Source organism: Orbicella franksi, chromosome 14, assembly GCF_964199315.1.
Source record: "Orbicella franksi chromosome 14, jaOrbFran1.1, whole genome shotgun sequence".
Taxonomy (NCBI): Eukaryota; Metazoa; Cnidaria; class Anthozoa; order Scleractinia; family Merulinidae; genus Orbicella; species Orbicella franksi.
Genome location: NC_138158.1, coordinates 2,839,332 through 2,856,318, shown reverse-complemented (window position 1 = coordinate 2,856,318; position 16,987 = coordinate 2,839,332). Strand labels below are relative to the sequence as shown.

Below are 16,987 nucleotides of genomic sequence, written 5' to 3'. Positions count from 1 at the left end.
CGAGGTGTTTCTTATCACATTTTGCTGAGGGGTAAAGTATGGTTCTCACCAGGCATCACCCCCCCGACACCCCCACCCCCACCCTGTCCCCCCCCCCCCCCCCACGCTGCCCTGCAGTTTCCTATCACACGATCACCTAAATGGTTGTGTGGCAACATCTTCTGTTAAGAAATTTCTGAAAGAATGTGAAATACAACAGGATTTTGACCGGTAGTCACAATAGAAAGTTACATTACCATCACAACTAAACAACTAATCAAGCTGCAGAAACGTCTGACATAGCTCCAAATAATTTCACCACATAAATGCATTACATTTATTTGAGCGAAAATAAAATAAATAGAATGTCGGATTTGTAGAACCTCATCCTACGTTACCTTGACAACCGTACAGCTCCACCCGCATTGATATGTGGCCATTCCAGGCTATTGGTCGAAACCGGAAATAACGTGCTGTGATTGGTGGTTTAAGGTTATGTGACACAACAGTGTCTCGGTCCGTGTTCCCAGCAAAATCCTAAATTGATAGGATGGTTTAAGTACGTGTTTACATAGCCTCATCTAAACATATAGGGCGTTCGGAAAATTCTAGACAGTTATGTAAAGCTTAGACGCAGACAAAGGTTCGCATAAGAAGAATTCTGTGAACACCCCAAGTGTGTAGAGGACGCTATGTAAACACGGGAAATACATTTCCGTCAAAAACCTAAATTAATAACGTGAAAAATTTCGCCTTCTTAAAAGTCGTCATCAAGGTGTATCAAACCATCTTTCTTTTTTTCAAAGTCTTTCCAACTCAAAACTGCAATGAAAAAAGTCACTGAAGTTTACTTCTATGGTTCAGAAGAATTGCGAACACAAGAATATGTGGTCGATTTGATTTGTTAAATATTTTACCTTGATTGCAATCTTTCCATCCTCTCTGTAATCCAGGAAGTTTAATGAATCATTACTGTACTGTAGTCTATACTGGGTTACCCACTGGTCAAAATCATCTCTTCCTTGTGTTGCTACACGTGTTACGATAGAGTCCTGACCAATCAGATCAATCTGCAGCCATTGATTGGCATCGTTTGTTTTAGCTGCCCATGCCCCTACTACGTGTTCGTTACGTCGAAAGTATAGTCTGCTATAAATGGCGGCATGGCTTGTACGCCATTCCGTAGAGGCGCTAATTTGCGCGTCAGAGATTGCACCGCTCTCCATACCGAGGGCATTCTGACACACTAATAACAATAACAGACATTGTCATCATCATTATCACCATCATCAACATAATCATCATCATCATCATTATCATCAATCATGATAATAAGGGCATTTGTTAGGAATTCAGTAAAAATCCAGCTTGAATATAACTTAAAGTAGATTGTCGATCTATGCTTTTGAGGCTTTTTGCTGTTCTTGAGGCGACTGTATGGGAAAAAAGCTCTCGTCATGACTGTCTTCTTAGTTTTTGACTTGTCTTTTCGAATACCGCTCTATTACACAAGATTCTGAGCGTAGGATTAACTTGGCCCATACCTGTTTACCACAAAATTCTGTCAAAATATGGTCAGGATGGCGGGAGCGATAATTTGGCTAACACGATAGCCCAGCAATTTGAACAGAGAACAAGCTACATGTAATATAACTTTACTAAAGGACTCACCACTAAGCCGTTTTATGGGCATGGAGGTTATACTTGCCTGGGCATTCGTGAGAATTACAAGTTTTCTCTTCCTGACTTGGACCATCAGTACATTCAGAAGGCGAAAGACATGTTCTATTCCTATATTGTCGCCCTTCGTTACATGACTTGCTACAAGTACTCCATTCACTCCACAATGTCCAGACACTCCCATTGTTTCCATCGTTACCAGAACCCTCCACTGCACAACAAAAGCAACAAACGTTTGTTGTAATTAGGTAGAAATCTGGCTTGTAAATTAAGCGAAAAGTTAGGAACCTCGTTAAACGCCACAAGTAAAGTAGTCTGGGAAACACCTCGTCAATTTGCCTAAGGGTTACAGCGTGGCTAATGCTCCTCGAGCTGTAAATCTCCCCTCCCCACCCTCCTCTTCCCTTAGTGACTGACCCCCGAGGTTTCAATTAACAATCTGACGAAAAATTTCCGGGAAAAAAAGCCCAGCCTTGTCAAGCCCCAACCACTTTCGTGCCCAGATTTCAATGAAGGTAAGAAACTGACAGACTACTTGGGCCGCGCAATTTTTATGGAAAATACAGATTAAATGTGTTTAACCTCTCTAAGAATATTACGTCAAAACTTTTAAGAAGTTTCATCAATTTTTGTTAATAGTATCTTTTGGTTGCATAAGGTCTGAGATCGTGTTAAGGCTGCAGAGCACTATATTACATCAATGCAAGAGTACAAGTTTACATTTTCCGCCCGAAAGGTATAAATTGAGGCGTTGTTTCTTTTAAACTAGGCAAATTCGTGTGGTCTAGAGTGAGATATGAAGACAACTTTAGATGTAAGGACATTTTAATCTTATTGAAAACACTGTGGCACCTGAAAGCTTTGTTGTTATTATTCTTCATTGTCAAGTAGTCTTTCAATATTGCTTTTAAGTCGATTTGAGTTAATTCTTTCTTGAGAGGAAGTGCCCCCAATGAAAAGTTTTTAAATTACGTTACCTTGACAGCCATACAGCTCCACTCTCATTGATATATGCTGCTGCCATCTTACTGGTCGGAAACGGATATAACGTGCTGTGATTGGTGGGTTTAGGTCATGTGACACAACAGTCTCTTGGTCTACATTTCCATCCAAAAACTAAATTAATAACATGGAATATTAGTAAGGAGCCATCATTTTGAATTCACGGGGCAGCGTCAAGTCGTCAACAAGGTATATCGAAACAATCTTCCTATTTTTCAATGACAAAAGATCGAAATACCCGCAGATGGATTACTAATTAAGATTTTATAAGGCTTCTGATTTTTGTTACTGTAGTCTGTAAGAGTGTTGACTTTGAAAAGATGCGGTCGATTAATTTGTTGAATATTTTACCTTGGTTGCATTATCTCCATCTTCAGTGTAGTCCTGGAAGTTTAATGAATCATTACTGTACTGTAGTGTATACTTAGTCACCCACTGGTCAACACGATCCCTTCCTTGTGTTGCTACACGGGTTACTCTGTGCTTGCCTATCAGGTCGATCTGTAACGATTGATTGTCATCATTTTTGCCAGCTGACCAAGCGCCGGAGTGGCTTTCACTTTCTTGGAGGTGTAGTCTTCCATGATATGCGGCATATTTTTCATTATTATTATGAAAAGAAGACGCAGAAATTTGTGCGTCAGAGATTCCACCACTTTCCATGCCAAGGGCATCCTGACATTCTGAGGGTTTGATGGAATCGATGCAAAGACAACATTAATTCAATGTTTTCGTAAAAACGTAAGGATCCTGGAATTATAATCCAGTTTTTATGCCGCGCCATAGAAAATACGGCCAATCAGCATAAAGGAAAATACTCGATGGTATTTGACCCAACCTTCCCATTGGATACGAAAATGGGTTGAGGCACGCGGGGATTCAACGGAAGGGAAGAAGAAAATAGCAACTGGTAGATTTCGTTTCAATGTGGTGGCTAGAACGAAAGAAAGCCACAAAAATCGGAAAATCTTTCGAACAAAATGTGTATAATCTTCTCTGAGGATATTGTGTCCAAACGTTTTAAGAAATTATATGTATTTTTTCAATAGTATCTTTTGGTTACATGAGATTTGAGATCGTGTTTAAGATTGCAGAACACTTGATTCCATGAGTGCTAGATTACAAATTTGCATTTTTCGCCCGAAACATTTTATAAAGTATAACGCTCAGCACATAAGGTGCAGAGTGAGAGAAAAAGGCAATACAGTGGAACCTCGCCTTGCGACTACCCCGTTAATACGACCACCTCGTTGTTACGGCCACTTTATGCTGGCCCAAAAAAAGCTCAGTCAGTCATTTTCTTATTTGAAGAACCCCTTTAATACGACTACCCCGTTAATGCGACCAATTTTTCCTGGCCCGAAGGTGGTCGTATTAACGGGGTTCCACTGTATCATATGTAGAGACATTTTAATCTTATTCAAAACAAACTGAGGCACCCGAAGCTAGGTTAGTGTCGGTATGGCGAAATCCCAACCAAAAAAGAAGCAATCAGAACGCTCAGATTTACCTCAAGACTACCTTGTCATACCGTAAACCCTCGAAGTAGCCCCCCCACGAATAAGCGCCCCCTTGGAATAAGCGCCCCTCTTCGAATAAGCGCCCCCCTCCCCTCCCCGTATTTTGTAGACGAGTAATGAGATAGCAAAGGATGTATAGTTTTCGTCGTGTAGTATTAGATTCGTACATTGTTTCAGTTTGTGACCACGTGAGTTTCTAATGGTGCCGCGATTTAAACTTTAGGATCAGCGTTTTATGTCGATAAACAGCTTATGTTGTTGTTTACGTCCACATGATGTATTAAAAAAAATGATCATGTCAGAGCACGATTTGGGAAAAATTAAATAAGTGCCCCCCTCGAATAAGCGTCCCCCGTCTTCTCCTAAATTTGAAATAAGGGCCCCGGGCGCTAATTCGAGGATTTACGGTATAATAATTTAGTTTATTTTCTAGCTGTGCCTCACAAGGACTGGGAACTACCGAATTCACAAATTTGATTGCCAGAAATCGATATTGAAGCGGTCTAGCTTTTCCCATCTAGACCCGTTACATTTTGCGGTGAAAAAGTTGCGAACTAAAATGCAAAAATGTTGACTATTTTCTTCTAACAACATTTATTTATGGTGCCAAAAAGCCCAAAAAGCCTGATAAAAAAAAAAAGTAAAGAGGACGAGCAAACTTTGGCAGAATTAAGCTCGGCTCATCGCCGTTCGCAAGCAAAATGCCAGCTAGTACAAACCAGTTACATTAAAGGAATCAAATTGTTCTTATTTGCCATATAATAAACATCTTATTAACCGAGCTTAGTCGGTCAGTATGGGAGAATCTTGACCTCGGTCGTGTGTACAGGCCTCACTGCGTTCGGTCTGTTTTCCCATACAGACCTCCTGCTCGGTTAATAAGAGCCAAATCTCACAAAAATATTGTGGCGTAACTCAGTGAAGACGACAAGTCACCTGGACAACTTTGCATGATGCACTGATCCTTCATTGACTCTTTTCCGACACAGAAAGAAACATTCCCATAACACGTCCTTCTTCTGCTCACGACGCCTTGTCCACAGCTCTGGCTGCATTCTCCCCAAGGACCCCAGATACCCCACCCTAATAAGGAAAGGGGAAGTTGAAAAGGAGTAATCATTCAGCGAATTATTCAATCGGTCAATTAATCGATCAATCCGGCAATCAATTAATCACTCATCATTCTACTTATGAATCAATAAATCAATTAACCAACCGATCAGTCATTTCATCATTGGATCATCTATTCAATCAATCGAGCAACAATCAAACAATCTTTAATCAGTCGGAACTTTGAGCAATCACCATCAATTTATCAATCAGATTCATTAATTATTTCATCAATTTACGAGCCGATCAGTCATGTAATCACTCGTCTCAGTTTGGAATTCCACGCCACATTTAGTGAAATTACTAATTAAATTTAAATTCCGAAATAAAATAAAGGAACCACTCCTTGATGTGCTACAATGTGAAGATGACTATATTGAAATCTCCCAACTGATACAGAAGTTCTCTAAATTAACATAGTTTTATAATAATAGTATTATTCGTATTATTAAATCGTCACCATCTTATCCTCATCCTCATCATTATCATCTTAATTTAAAAACACACGGAATAACAATAAAGCTTATCAGTACTTTGAAGAGTGTCAAGCCATTGTCAGTGTAAGATGAAGACTGTGAACTGCAGACTGCGGACTAGGGGTAAATGCAGACTTATAATAATGATATTTTAACGGGAAGCTTTCTCACCCGTAGGTGATCGACAGAAAGGTTCCAATCCAAAATAACATTAAATTATTAAAAAATAAATACACAAATTAAAATACTTCAGACTTTTTAACTGAATCGTGTTACCACCTCCATCATTGAGAGTTAACCGTAAACATGCAGGCTAACCAGAATGATATTCAGGCTAACCGGAGTGATAATCAAGCTAATCGGAGTGTAGACTTTTGCTTTGTTTAGCCTGAATAACCCTGTTTACGGCACTAATAATGGCAATAATATAATATATACTTAAAAAGTATGTAGTCCGCAGTCTCCTTGTTATTCCCGGTATGCATTATGCTTTTTACCTTCAGTCTGTATTTTACCCTCACACCAGTCCCTGTCTGCAGTCCGCAGTCTGCAGTTTGCGTTTTACACCGACCGCGCGCGCTATCAAGATACACCATTCCTAAACATCAAATCTTACCATTGAATTCATCAGTGGAGACGAAGAAACAGTCACTTAGATTTCCTACGGCCCGTGTAGCTATCAAACGAATTTGAACGCAGTATTCGGTGAGCACAGCAAGTTCTTTGATAGTTACCGATGTTGTGTTTGGTGCAACAGTGATGTTCTTTTTAACATCGCCTTCCCGTAAAACCAACACCTGGTAACTTAGCAAAGTTGCAGTTCCGGTGTAGGAACTCCACTGTATAACAAACGACACAGGAGTCGAGTCTAGTTTTGTTATGTTTGACGGTGGATCTAGTCCTGGAAGAAGTATTAAAAAAAATAGTTGAGAAACCACTAAACAAGTTATCTTATCAGTGAACGGCGCTTAATTACAGGTAATTATATGGGGGTGTCCCTTGCAATTCTCTAACTCCGCCATGGCCGGCCCCAAGCCCGGATTGGAAAGAAGGAGGGTTGCGCGTGGGGCTAGCAAACCCACCCTGTTAAAAGCACTCTTGTTACGGGAGCCACGACTGAAAGAGCCACATCAAATGATCAAAGGGAACGACCCGGGAGAGAGCGTATGAAGCGGAACAGCCAATCCCGGAAGGGAACTGCCTTGCAGAGTCTTCTTTTCCCCAAGATCGTTACAAGGATTGAAACATGGAGTGTGAGAACTTTACACGAGACGGGAAAGTCTGCACAAGTGGCTAAGGAGATGGACGAGCACGGAGTCACTGAAAAATCATAAAATGGTTGTGATAGCCAAGTGCCTTGCCCAGGAACACTGATCAGGAGGAACGCAAAAAGCCTGGAAACGAGATTGCATCACGTACATAACGTACCATGCTCTTCTAAGGTGCAACCGCTGAAAGGACCGTTTCCGTATTTTGTAAAACCGTTCACTGCGACACAGGCAACATTATCGTGTTCTTTTATTCCAGCAATGATAGCCTTGGAAGAGTCAGCGGCTTGTGAGTAGGCACCCAGCAATGTGTTATCTGTTTTCCAGATCTCCACCGTGTATCCGTCAAGAACATAGCCATGAAAATACACAGGTAGAGGATCCCACGTGACTTCCAGGCCGATAGGGGTTAATGAAAAGAACACGTTTTCGGGCGCGTGGGTGGGCACTGTGAACAAAAAAAATGATAGATAATAAATGAATTTAAATAAAACCAAAAAGTACTTATACCTACTGAAACTACTAACTTATGGTATTTTCAACACACGTAACTAACACGGTGTAGGGCACGGAGTTCCTGGTGTTGTGGTCTGGCCTTTTCTCACGGGTTAGTGCTTCACATGGGGCTAACCTCATTGAGCCTTTCCTTTTGGACAGAATTATCCAAGCAAGATATTTATGTCTATGACGCTTTACTAAGTTACATTCCATTCAAAATGTCACTTACAAAAGATTTTTTTATTTCCTTGTTAAGCAATATTATCTGCTTATACTTAATCATTTACAAAAACAGGCGTTAGGCTGGAAATTGTTACCAAACTAAGTTATAATATTTGAAAGATTATTATCATAAAATTTTACTTCAGTTTAACTCATCGCATATACTTTAGACTTACACAAGAGTTGTTGTATACTACGAACTGTTCACAAACCGACTAAGAAAACGTGAATTCAGTCAGAGAGAGATAGAAAGATGGAGAGTAAAAGAGGTTTAAGTTACCACTCCTTTCTCATCCGTTTTACCTCTGTGTGTCTGAGGGATCCTGCAGTCCTGTGTAAACTTACAAATTGACCTAAGTCGCGTGAATGACATTTCTACAGAGCAAACACTCCTGTCTCCACGAGTTTTAGTTTGTTTACATGAGAAGGAGACGAGATGCGCGCTATTCATCGGCACACAAAGAACGGCCTGTTTCGTACAAGTGTACTGGTTGTATTCATGCTCGTTCCAGAAGTTCCCTCATAGAATAGCATTTCCACAGAAATACCATACCTATACAACAGCAACAGTTACCTCTTTCTAGATCTGATTCTCCATAAATCTCCAGTCTCAGACAGGCCTTATCGTACCATTCCGTCGGTGTCAGCCAGATTAGTATCGCCACCACACCAGGTTGTAAATAGTTCTTCTTCACATGATAATTGTTGTCGTTACCTTCAAATGTCTGAAATAAATTTAACCAAACATTGAAATAATTAGTAGTGCAGCATTTTGAATGACATGTCACTTTCTTTGCTCTAAATGACATGGAAGAACTTAAGAGGACGTAAGTTAAGGTTGAGCGGTAAGTAAGTAAGTGAGTAAGAACTTTATTTAAGTGTCAATGTATTTAGCCCATGTGGGCTAATTGGAGACACTGGGTCTTCACTTTAATGAACTATACAGTTATATTGAGGCTCTGCCCGAAATAAGTAGTATTTCATGTGGAGGTTGTATAAAATAGTGCGTATTTCACAAACTGAAGTACAGAAAAGGGTACAAAAAAGGTGATTTAATATTTGAACGATAAGCTAACGATAGGTGCGTCTGCTTGAGACATTTTGAAAAGCACGGCTGATTCACTCAAGTATTTTAAGGGATGCAGTTGGTTTTAAATATGCCGTTCTCTATGAAAGGTGTATTGAAGGGTTAGCTTTTCCGTTTTAAAAATCTCATATAAAAGGATAATGGCTTGCGTCTTTAGGAGGAGAAATTTACTTCCAGTGAACGCGAAGGGGAGTCTTGTTGAAAAGAGACCACATGAAGGAACTACGTCACGGTTTACGTATCGTGAAAAATTTAGCCCACATTTTACAAATTCGTCGTTTGTAATCCGTTTAATCTTCAAGTCTCCATCCTTGTTTCTTTATTGTTTATTATGATATAACTCTTTTGATGTTTTTTTTTTTTTGATGTTTTTATATTCTATCTTAGTAAAGGTAATATTGTGCGTGGCTTAAAAACCGCAACTGAGTTCATTAAACCGAGGTTAACAAGAGAGAGACGTGGCTCAAGTTTTCTTCTACCCCTACGAGGCTCAATTCAAAACGTTTTGTTAAGTTAGACTGGCCAGCCAGCTCACAAGCACGTCCCAGACAAAAGAGATTATCAAATACCATTGTTGATTATTGAATTTCAATCATTCTAGGTTTCTTAAAAGGTACAAGGAAAATCCACCGGAAAAAGTCTCTCCCCTCCTGCCAGGGCTAAAGCCATTACGCTTTTGTGCTGTTTAGTAACAAACCTTTATGGTTCCATTTTCTTTGTAAAATTCGATGTTGTTATCTTTAACCGCCAGTTCCAGCTGGTAACTCCGAACATACGCTACATCTCCCCTTAAATTACCCTGGGTGCCGATTGCGCAAATAACGTGCGCCGACCTTAGGTCAACTTTTAGGTAAACACCGAGGACAGGCAAAGGAGCACACCACCCCTCTGCCCCACCCAGACGTGCATCACTAGGTGAAGTGTCAAAGTCACTGTTCTCACTGTCTATAGATGAGTCTGGTATGGCTCTGTTTTCCAAGCCAAGAGGTAAATTTGAGCAGCTTTGGTCTGGCCAGTTGTAATCTGCAATGAAATGCGATGATTAAAAGGAGCAGCGTGAAAAACGGAGGTGCATCTTGAAAAAAAATGGCCACCTTGTTCAAGTTTTTTCTTTTGTAATCCGTCTTAAAGGGGCAATCAGTTTTACGATATTGCGAGTAATTGCTTTTATTACTCTTTAATTCAGTAGTTTCATAAGGCAGAATAACGCCAAAGAAATGATTAAAACACCCAAACTAAATAAAGGTGGTTTTTCAAGATTTAACCTTCCTCATTGCGTAATCACCTCTGCTTATTTCATTAGGTTTATTATTACTTCTTACTTGTTTGGTGTATTGTTACCTTAGATAACATCTTTAAAGTTTCGTTTCATTTGGAAGTACATCTGAAAAATTTCTTTAATCATCATTGCTTGGCCCGTTTAAGCTATACGTTTCAAGGCATTACAAAAAGGAAGTTTGCGAAATAAATTCAGGAGAGCTCTTATTTCTGTTTATCACGACAAGAATGAATTCAATAAGAAAAACTGCTTAAGTAAAGATTCATTTACTCTTTAGAAAAGGTTGACTTTCAACAGTTATTCAGAGTTAATTATTCGTTTAAGAACAGTAAACGTAAGGTACATATTCGCCCGGTTTTATTAACTCTTTTACGCTGAAAATGAATAAGAGCTGTGCTATACAAAGTCACCCCCGAAAAATAGTCTTACTGACTAACTGACTGACTGTCTGACCGACCGACCGACCGAACGACCGACCGACTGACCGACTGACTGACTGACTGACTGACAGATGACGCACTGGACTGACTGAGTGACTGACCCAGTGACTGACTGACTACCCAGTGACTGACCAACCATACTTAATGTAGAAACTTTGTGCGTTATTTTGACCTACCTTTCCTCTTGCAAACAAAGGAACAGTCTTTCGAACAAGATTCATTTACCCAAAAGGTACTCTGTACATCATAAGAGACACACACATAATTATTTCCATCCCTGGGACTCGACGGAATGTCGCGTCTATTTCTCGGAGTGATCACATTCCACTTAGTAAAGTTTACAGAGGCGCCATCACTCCACTGCAGCTGTTTGTTCATTTGAGCCACATCTTTATGAAATCTTAAACCAATCCACACACAACCGTTGCTCTGCTCAGCCAATGATTGTGCGAGTGTATTTTCAGCGTCTCTGTCAATGGTCATCAAATCAGAATTGAGATTGAGACAATGATTTTCCGCGTCTACCCAAGAATTCAGTGTGTTAATGAATCGATAACAATGGCCGCCATAACTGGTCCAGCCGGGTAAACAAGCTGCGGAGAAAATACGGGCGATTAGCATTTAGTGACACTGACCAAACCCTTAGCCTACACCATAAAAAGATAAAGCGTATTCTAGTTCTAGAAATCTAAGGAACCAGGTTTGGCGGGATACGGGATGACAGAAATTTTGAAGGTGGGATGCGGGATAAAATACTTCATTGAGAGAGGGATTTGCTCATTTTGACCGACGAGATGCGGGGTATTTTCAAAAACTAAGGCGGGTTGCGGGATTGAAAACAGAAAATACAGAGGTAACGCGGAGAATTGCGACTCTAACAAGGCGGGATCAGGCTAAACATCTTGAGTGGGGCAGCCCGGTGAGAATGAGGCAAAAGTAGCGACGGAACGCGGGATACGGGACGGAAAAAGCTGATGTTAGACCCTCTCATTGATGCTGGCGTTTGACTAAAAAGCCCTGATATCTGCACGTTCTCGGAAACCTGGCTCTCAAACAGAACTCAAGCTACCTCCACTTTCTTAAAGTAACTACGAGAATTTCTTCTTCTCCTGGACAATATGCTGCTGTGACGACCTGCCGTGACATTTACTCACGATTTCTAACAATTTGTTGAAAGCCACTAATTTTCTGCGTGGAGAGGGTCTCTGAGAGTGAAGTTTGTTGGTAAAAACACATCATGATGAATCCACCAAGAGCTACAACGAGAGGGTATCATCATGATCGCTCTCTTATTCTCAATGTTCACATACTCGCGCATTGAGCGGTTGAGAAGCCTTGCATTGCAAACAAGCTAACTAGTTTTTAACATTCTATCATTTCTTTTTAATTCGAGACAGATTAAGACTAATCGCGAGTTATCTTCCGCCGTGCACTTGAGTTATTCAGCTTTATTTCTGTTATGATTGAGAAAAAAAACCAAGCACTTAACGAAAGACAGCTCTAGCAAGAGCAGAAAGCGCAGAATACCTGATGGAGTGTTCAGCTCGACACATTCGCTCCGTGGACCTTCCCCAAAATTATTGATAGCTGACAGCGATGCACAATAGGTGGTGTTCAGTTCCAGGTTCTTAAACTTCCTTTCAGTCTTAGTTGAAATCATTCTAACACTCTCATCCTGATTCACCGATCCTATTTTGGAAAAAAATAATTTAAAACCGCGGATTTCTCCTCCCCCGGCGGAGTAGTTTGCCAAAGAATTCCATCTTAAGACGGCTGTTGTCATCGACGCCATCTCTACTGACAAATTGGTTGGTGGACTAGTTGGTGGACCTGTAACACAAAAATTTTGAGGTCAACACCAAAAACCAAATATCAAGCCAAGGCATGATGTTGTTTATGTCGATAAATTGACCTATTGTAGTCAAGGCACATATTTATTAATCCGGTGGTGGTCGGTCATGTAACATAACAGCCAATCATGTTGAAGAGTGTTATCTGTTCGCCAGTATAAAGGACTGGTCGCATTCTCAAATATTCCCTTTTGCTTTCACCATCACAGCGAGTATATCTTTTGGCGAAAACGTTTTTCCCTCTCTCCGCTCCCTTATCGCCACATTTCGGTTTAACATTTATGCTATGTATTTTAACCCGCTTACCAGCCGTGGGGCGCCTTTTTCGCCCCACCTTTACTGAAAATGATAATTTAATTACCATGGACATGGTTAACAATTAACTTTTATTTGAGTTTTAATTAAAACCGCCACAGTATAAGTGGCCAAGAAATGCCAATTCACGAGTTGATCGTTTGTTGTACATCATATCATCTTCAGCAAACTAGTGCGACCCAACAGAGAGCTACTAAAGTCAGTTCAGTACAATGTATCGGCATAAATTCTCTTTACAGTTATTCTTACATTTCTTGGAATTTTCGTTGGAAGAAATTAGTTTTGATCCAAGTCAAGGAATATATGCACCGCTTACGATTAACTGTTAAACGAATTCAGTCTCAGACACCATTTAGTTCAACTTGTTTCCACGAAGTATTACATAATTAGCTCAGACCCTGTCTACACCACGGAGAAATTTGAAAACGGCCTTTTCACTCTGAAAATGCATCAAATGCTTTCTGTCAGCACTACGCCGGGAAGATTTGAAAACGCAACATTCCGCGGTCATTTTGGATTTGTGCTCAGGAGGAAAACTCGAGCAGGGTAGGTGGCCGTGGACAATTTGGAAATTCTTAACCCAAGAAGTCACCAAATGGCTCACTGATAGTTAACCATACCACTGCTTGCAATGTTGCCGATAGTTTATAGTGCCAAGTGTTGTATGCAATGTTACTAGAGTGGAAAGCGATTCTTCAACAATTAATTTCGGGTGAACACACGGCATAATTCGAACAATGCGCAAAACATTTCCCTGTATTAATAAGTTTTTACGGTACCAACCTCCTGCTGTTATAGGCTCTCCATAAATCTCAATTCTAAGACAGGGATGGACACAGAAGCTCACTGGCCAGACACGAACATACTGAGCCGTGGCTATGTACGGCATAAAATCGTGTTTAACTATCTCGTACGAATTGTCGTTTCCTTGTAAAATCTAGAAGACAAAGCATTAAGGGTCATTCACTGGTAAATTAAAAAACCTTGCTATTGAGTTACGATGCAAACACTGCTTGCTTCCATACTCACTGAGGGGATATTAACGAGCAGAATGTATAATCAGAGGGCATTTTAGTATGACTTGAAACAAAATGTTTGTCTTTAAAATGCATCGCGGGAAAAGTTCACCATTGAACATAACACAAGGACTTGACGCAATTACCGTAAATCCTCGAATAAGCGCCCGGGGCGCTTATTTCAAAATTAGAAGAAGACGGGGGACGCTTATTCGACAGGAGGTGGGGGAGGGGGGGTGGGGCTTATTAAATTTTTCTCAAATCGTGGCCTGACACGATCCTTTTTTGATACATTATCTGCGTATAAGCAGCAACAAAAGCTGTTTATCGACATAAAAAGCTGATCCTAAAGTTTAAATCGTGGCACCGTTAGTATTTCTAATTTTCTTAAAACTTAACGTGTTCACAAACTGAAAAAATGTGCAAATCTAATACTACACGACGAAAACTATACATCCTTTGTTGTCTCATTACTCGTCCACAAGATCGGGAGAGGGGAGGGGGCGCTTATTTTAAATTTTGGCTGTTAGGAAGGGCGCTTATTTGAAGGGGGCGCTTATTCAAGGGGGGCGCTAATTCTCGGATTTATGGTATCTCAGAAGTGTAGCAGCTCTCGTAGGTTTGTAATTCTTTTGCTTGTTAGCAGCTGTCATTTTTGGAGCTAGGGGCATTGGTTCTGTAGTTTATTCTGTATTTTGTTGTGGGAATCAAGCCATTCATGTGAGACCTTAAGAGAACTGCTATCTGACCCAATTGTTTTGGCTCTTAAAGGAAACCTGCCCCTCCTATTTGCAAATTGTCTACCTCACTGCTACCGTTGTTGTACCATTCCCACTTTGAACCGTCAATGGACAACTGAAGGCGGTACGTCGTTATGTAAGCACCAATCGCGTGAAGGCCTTGTGTGGCCAGTGCGCAGATGCGGTGTAAAGAATCAAGCGCGACTTCCAAGTATTCCACAGACGAGTTTGCTTGTGGGCACCAGGCCTCCTCTCCCGCTAGCCGAGCTTTCCATGGGACTTTGTCGTGTAACGAAGAGGTCGCTGTTATGTTATCATCAGATAATAATCCATATTCGAGCCCAACAGCCATGTTGCTGCACGTTTTGTTATCAGCTTCGTGGGCCACTGTAAGTAAAGTGGCAATTTACTTTCAAAATGTCATTCTCTCAATTCTACCGAATTTCTACTTAGTGATGTAATTTACCCAAATAACCTTAAACATTACATCAATACAAAGAATAGAACTAAGTACAGACATTATGTAGCGAATACTAGACTTAATAACGAATCTTTTCTCCTTTGCGATTCTTGTTTTAGAAAGCACGACATGAAATATGTGTGGATCAAAATTACGTTAACAGGGTTACACAACGGAACACTCCACCCTTTCCACCTGTGATTTGTCTCAAAACGTTTCCTTTAATGGAGCTATCTAACGATATTTGAAGTCATTTTTCTGGTATAAGAAATCACTTTCAAATTGAAATTAATAGTATTTTGAAAAAAGACTTACATGTAAGACAAAAAACACACAAGGAATTAAGTAACTTTGTTCAAGTGTCAGGCTAAAAGAGCAGTAATAAAACAAATAAATGAAGACACTTTAACATAAAAATAACAAGATCTAAATACTATGTTTTAAAAAATCTGCTTACATTGTAAATATTTGTGATTAGCTGCTAAAAATAGCGGCTAATCAAAAATATTTACAATACGAGAAGTAAAAATTAAGGGAGAATAAGAAGAAACGGTTAGGACTTTGGCAAAGCAAGACGTACTTGACATAAAACCAATTTTTCAAGGTGTTTGAGATGCACTTCCTGGAAGACAAGTTGCTCGAAACATTGGCTCGAAACATTGGCTAGTGCAACAGCAAACGTAACTGAAATAAATTTGAGGGAAGCGATTTTGTGATATGAATTATTTTTACCCAGTTTTCACACGTTTTACCTTCTCTTTCACAGACATAAGATTTGAGACGAACACATTCATCTTGATACCATGAACCTGCAAGAGCGCTGCCGCTCGGAAGATCGCTTGAGAGGTTGTCACAGATACCGACACACCAACTTTTCTTTTGTTGTTTACTTATCCACCCGTTAGTAAATGCAATATCTGAACCATCCACCCATACGTAATCCGATATGGTGTCATTCCATTCAACACCTATCCAAGAAAAGTTAGTAGCCAGTGTTGCAACAAAGCTGTTTTCGTCATCGTTTGCGATGGTCACCAGTTGAGAGTTTCGACTGACACATCCCTCTTTAGCTTGTGTCCAATTTCCTGGTTTACTTACAGATAAATAGCAGGAGTTCTGATATCTTGTCCAAGACATTGGACATGCTTTAAAACAGGGAATAACAAAAGTAATTAATAATGGTAATTGAACTGAGTGGAGTGCTATTTGGTCTGAAATCATACGCGTGATTTCAAAATCGAACGAGCGCGTAGCGCGAGTTCGATTTGAAATCACAAGTATGATTTCAGACCAAAATTGCACGACATGAAGTTCAATTGCCACTTTATTAGATCCATTTTGAAATCGCACAATTTTATCGCCTTAATTTTTAGACTTTTGGTGTATTGTTCCAGTAGCCGGTTCGTTAAAAAAAAAAGCGGAACCGGAAACGCCTTTACGTCTCATTTAGTATGCAAAACGATGTCGTGACGAAAACTCATCCGAGCATGACAAAGAAACAAGCGGTTTTGAAGTCAGAACGAAAATAGTCTGCTTCAGGTATAAAAGTTCAATTCTCGTCGCTTGAATCAATGATGGAAGGTCTTTCTTTCTTCTGTGGTTGAGGCTGAGAATTTTCATTGTCTTTGGAGAAGGAATTTGAAGGTGCATCCTGCGTAATTCTGCGATGGATTTCTTTTGAGTTGTGAAACGCCCTCGAGTGCACGATGCCCAGTGGATGGTACGTTTTTTTTCTTTCATACCGTTTAATGGCATGATTTTAAGGGAGTCCAGCTCGTTATCATCTCCGTTTCTTTTTGTGACCTCGGCGAAGGACTCAATACTCAGGACCTTGTCAAGTTCTTGCGGCGCCATTTGTTTCAAGATATTTCCAAGATGGCGGGACTAACACCAGCTTCGTAAGACGTTCATTCATTCACTGTTTTGTGGAGCGGGGTGAATTTTGACTATGTTTATTCACAGCGACAGAGTTGAGCTCTTTTATTGCTTCGTTTGAAACTACCAGAAACCTGGAAACATCTACCTTCTTGAGATGGCCCTGAATT

At 40.2% G+C, this 16,987-nt stretch overlaps 2 protein-coding genes across 2 annotated transcripts in view; both read right to left on the bottom strand.

The window, feature by feature from the left end:
• Positions 1-16,987, bottom strand: part of LOC145468709 (uncharacterized) — a 32,969-nt gene that overhangs the window by 8,955 nt on the left and 7,027 nt on the right. The window contains exons 9-17 of the mRNA XM_081452410.1: positions 15,695-16,087; positions 14,547-14,869; positions 13,510-13,663; positions 12,089-12,391; positions 10,730-11,154; positions 9,540-9,875; positions 8,330-8,546; positions 7,196-7,483; positions 1,684-1,870 (exon numbers count right to left, since the gene is read on the bottom strand). Of these exons, the coding sequence (XP_081308536.1) occupies positions 1,684-1,870; positions 7,196-7,483; positions 8,330-8,546; positions 9,540-9,875; positions 10,730-11,154; positions 12,089-12,391; positions 13,510-13,663; positions 14,547-14,869; positions 15,695-16,087 (2,626 nt within the window). The remainder of the gene's footprint in view (positions 1-1,683; positions 1,871-7,195; positions 7,484-8,329; positions 8,547-9,539; positions 9,876-10,729; positions 11,155-12,088; positions 12,392-13,509; positions 13,664-14,546; positions 14,870-15,694; positions 16,088-16,987) is intronic.
• LOC145468594 (retinoschisin-like) lies at positions 2,457-4,557 on the bottom strand. The gene is made up of 2 exons (XM_081452326.1): positions 3,013-4,557; positions 2,457-2,775 (listed from the first exon to the last, which is right to left on the bottom strand). The coding sequence occupies exons 1-2, from the start codon at positions 3,322-3,324 to the stop codon at positions 2,623-2,625; spliced, it is 465 nt and encodes a 154-aa protein (XP_081308452.1). The 5' UTR covers positions 3,325-4,557; the 3' UTR covers positions 2,457-2,622.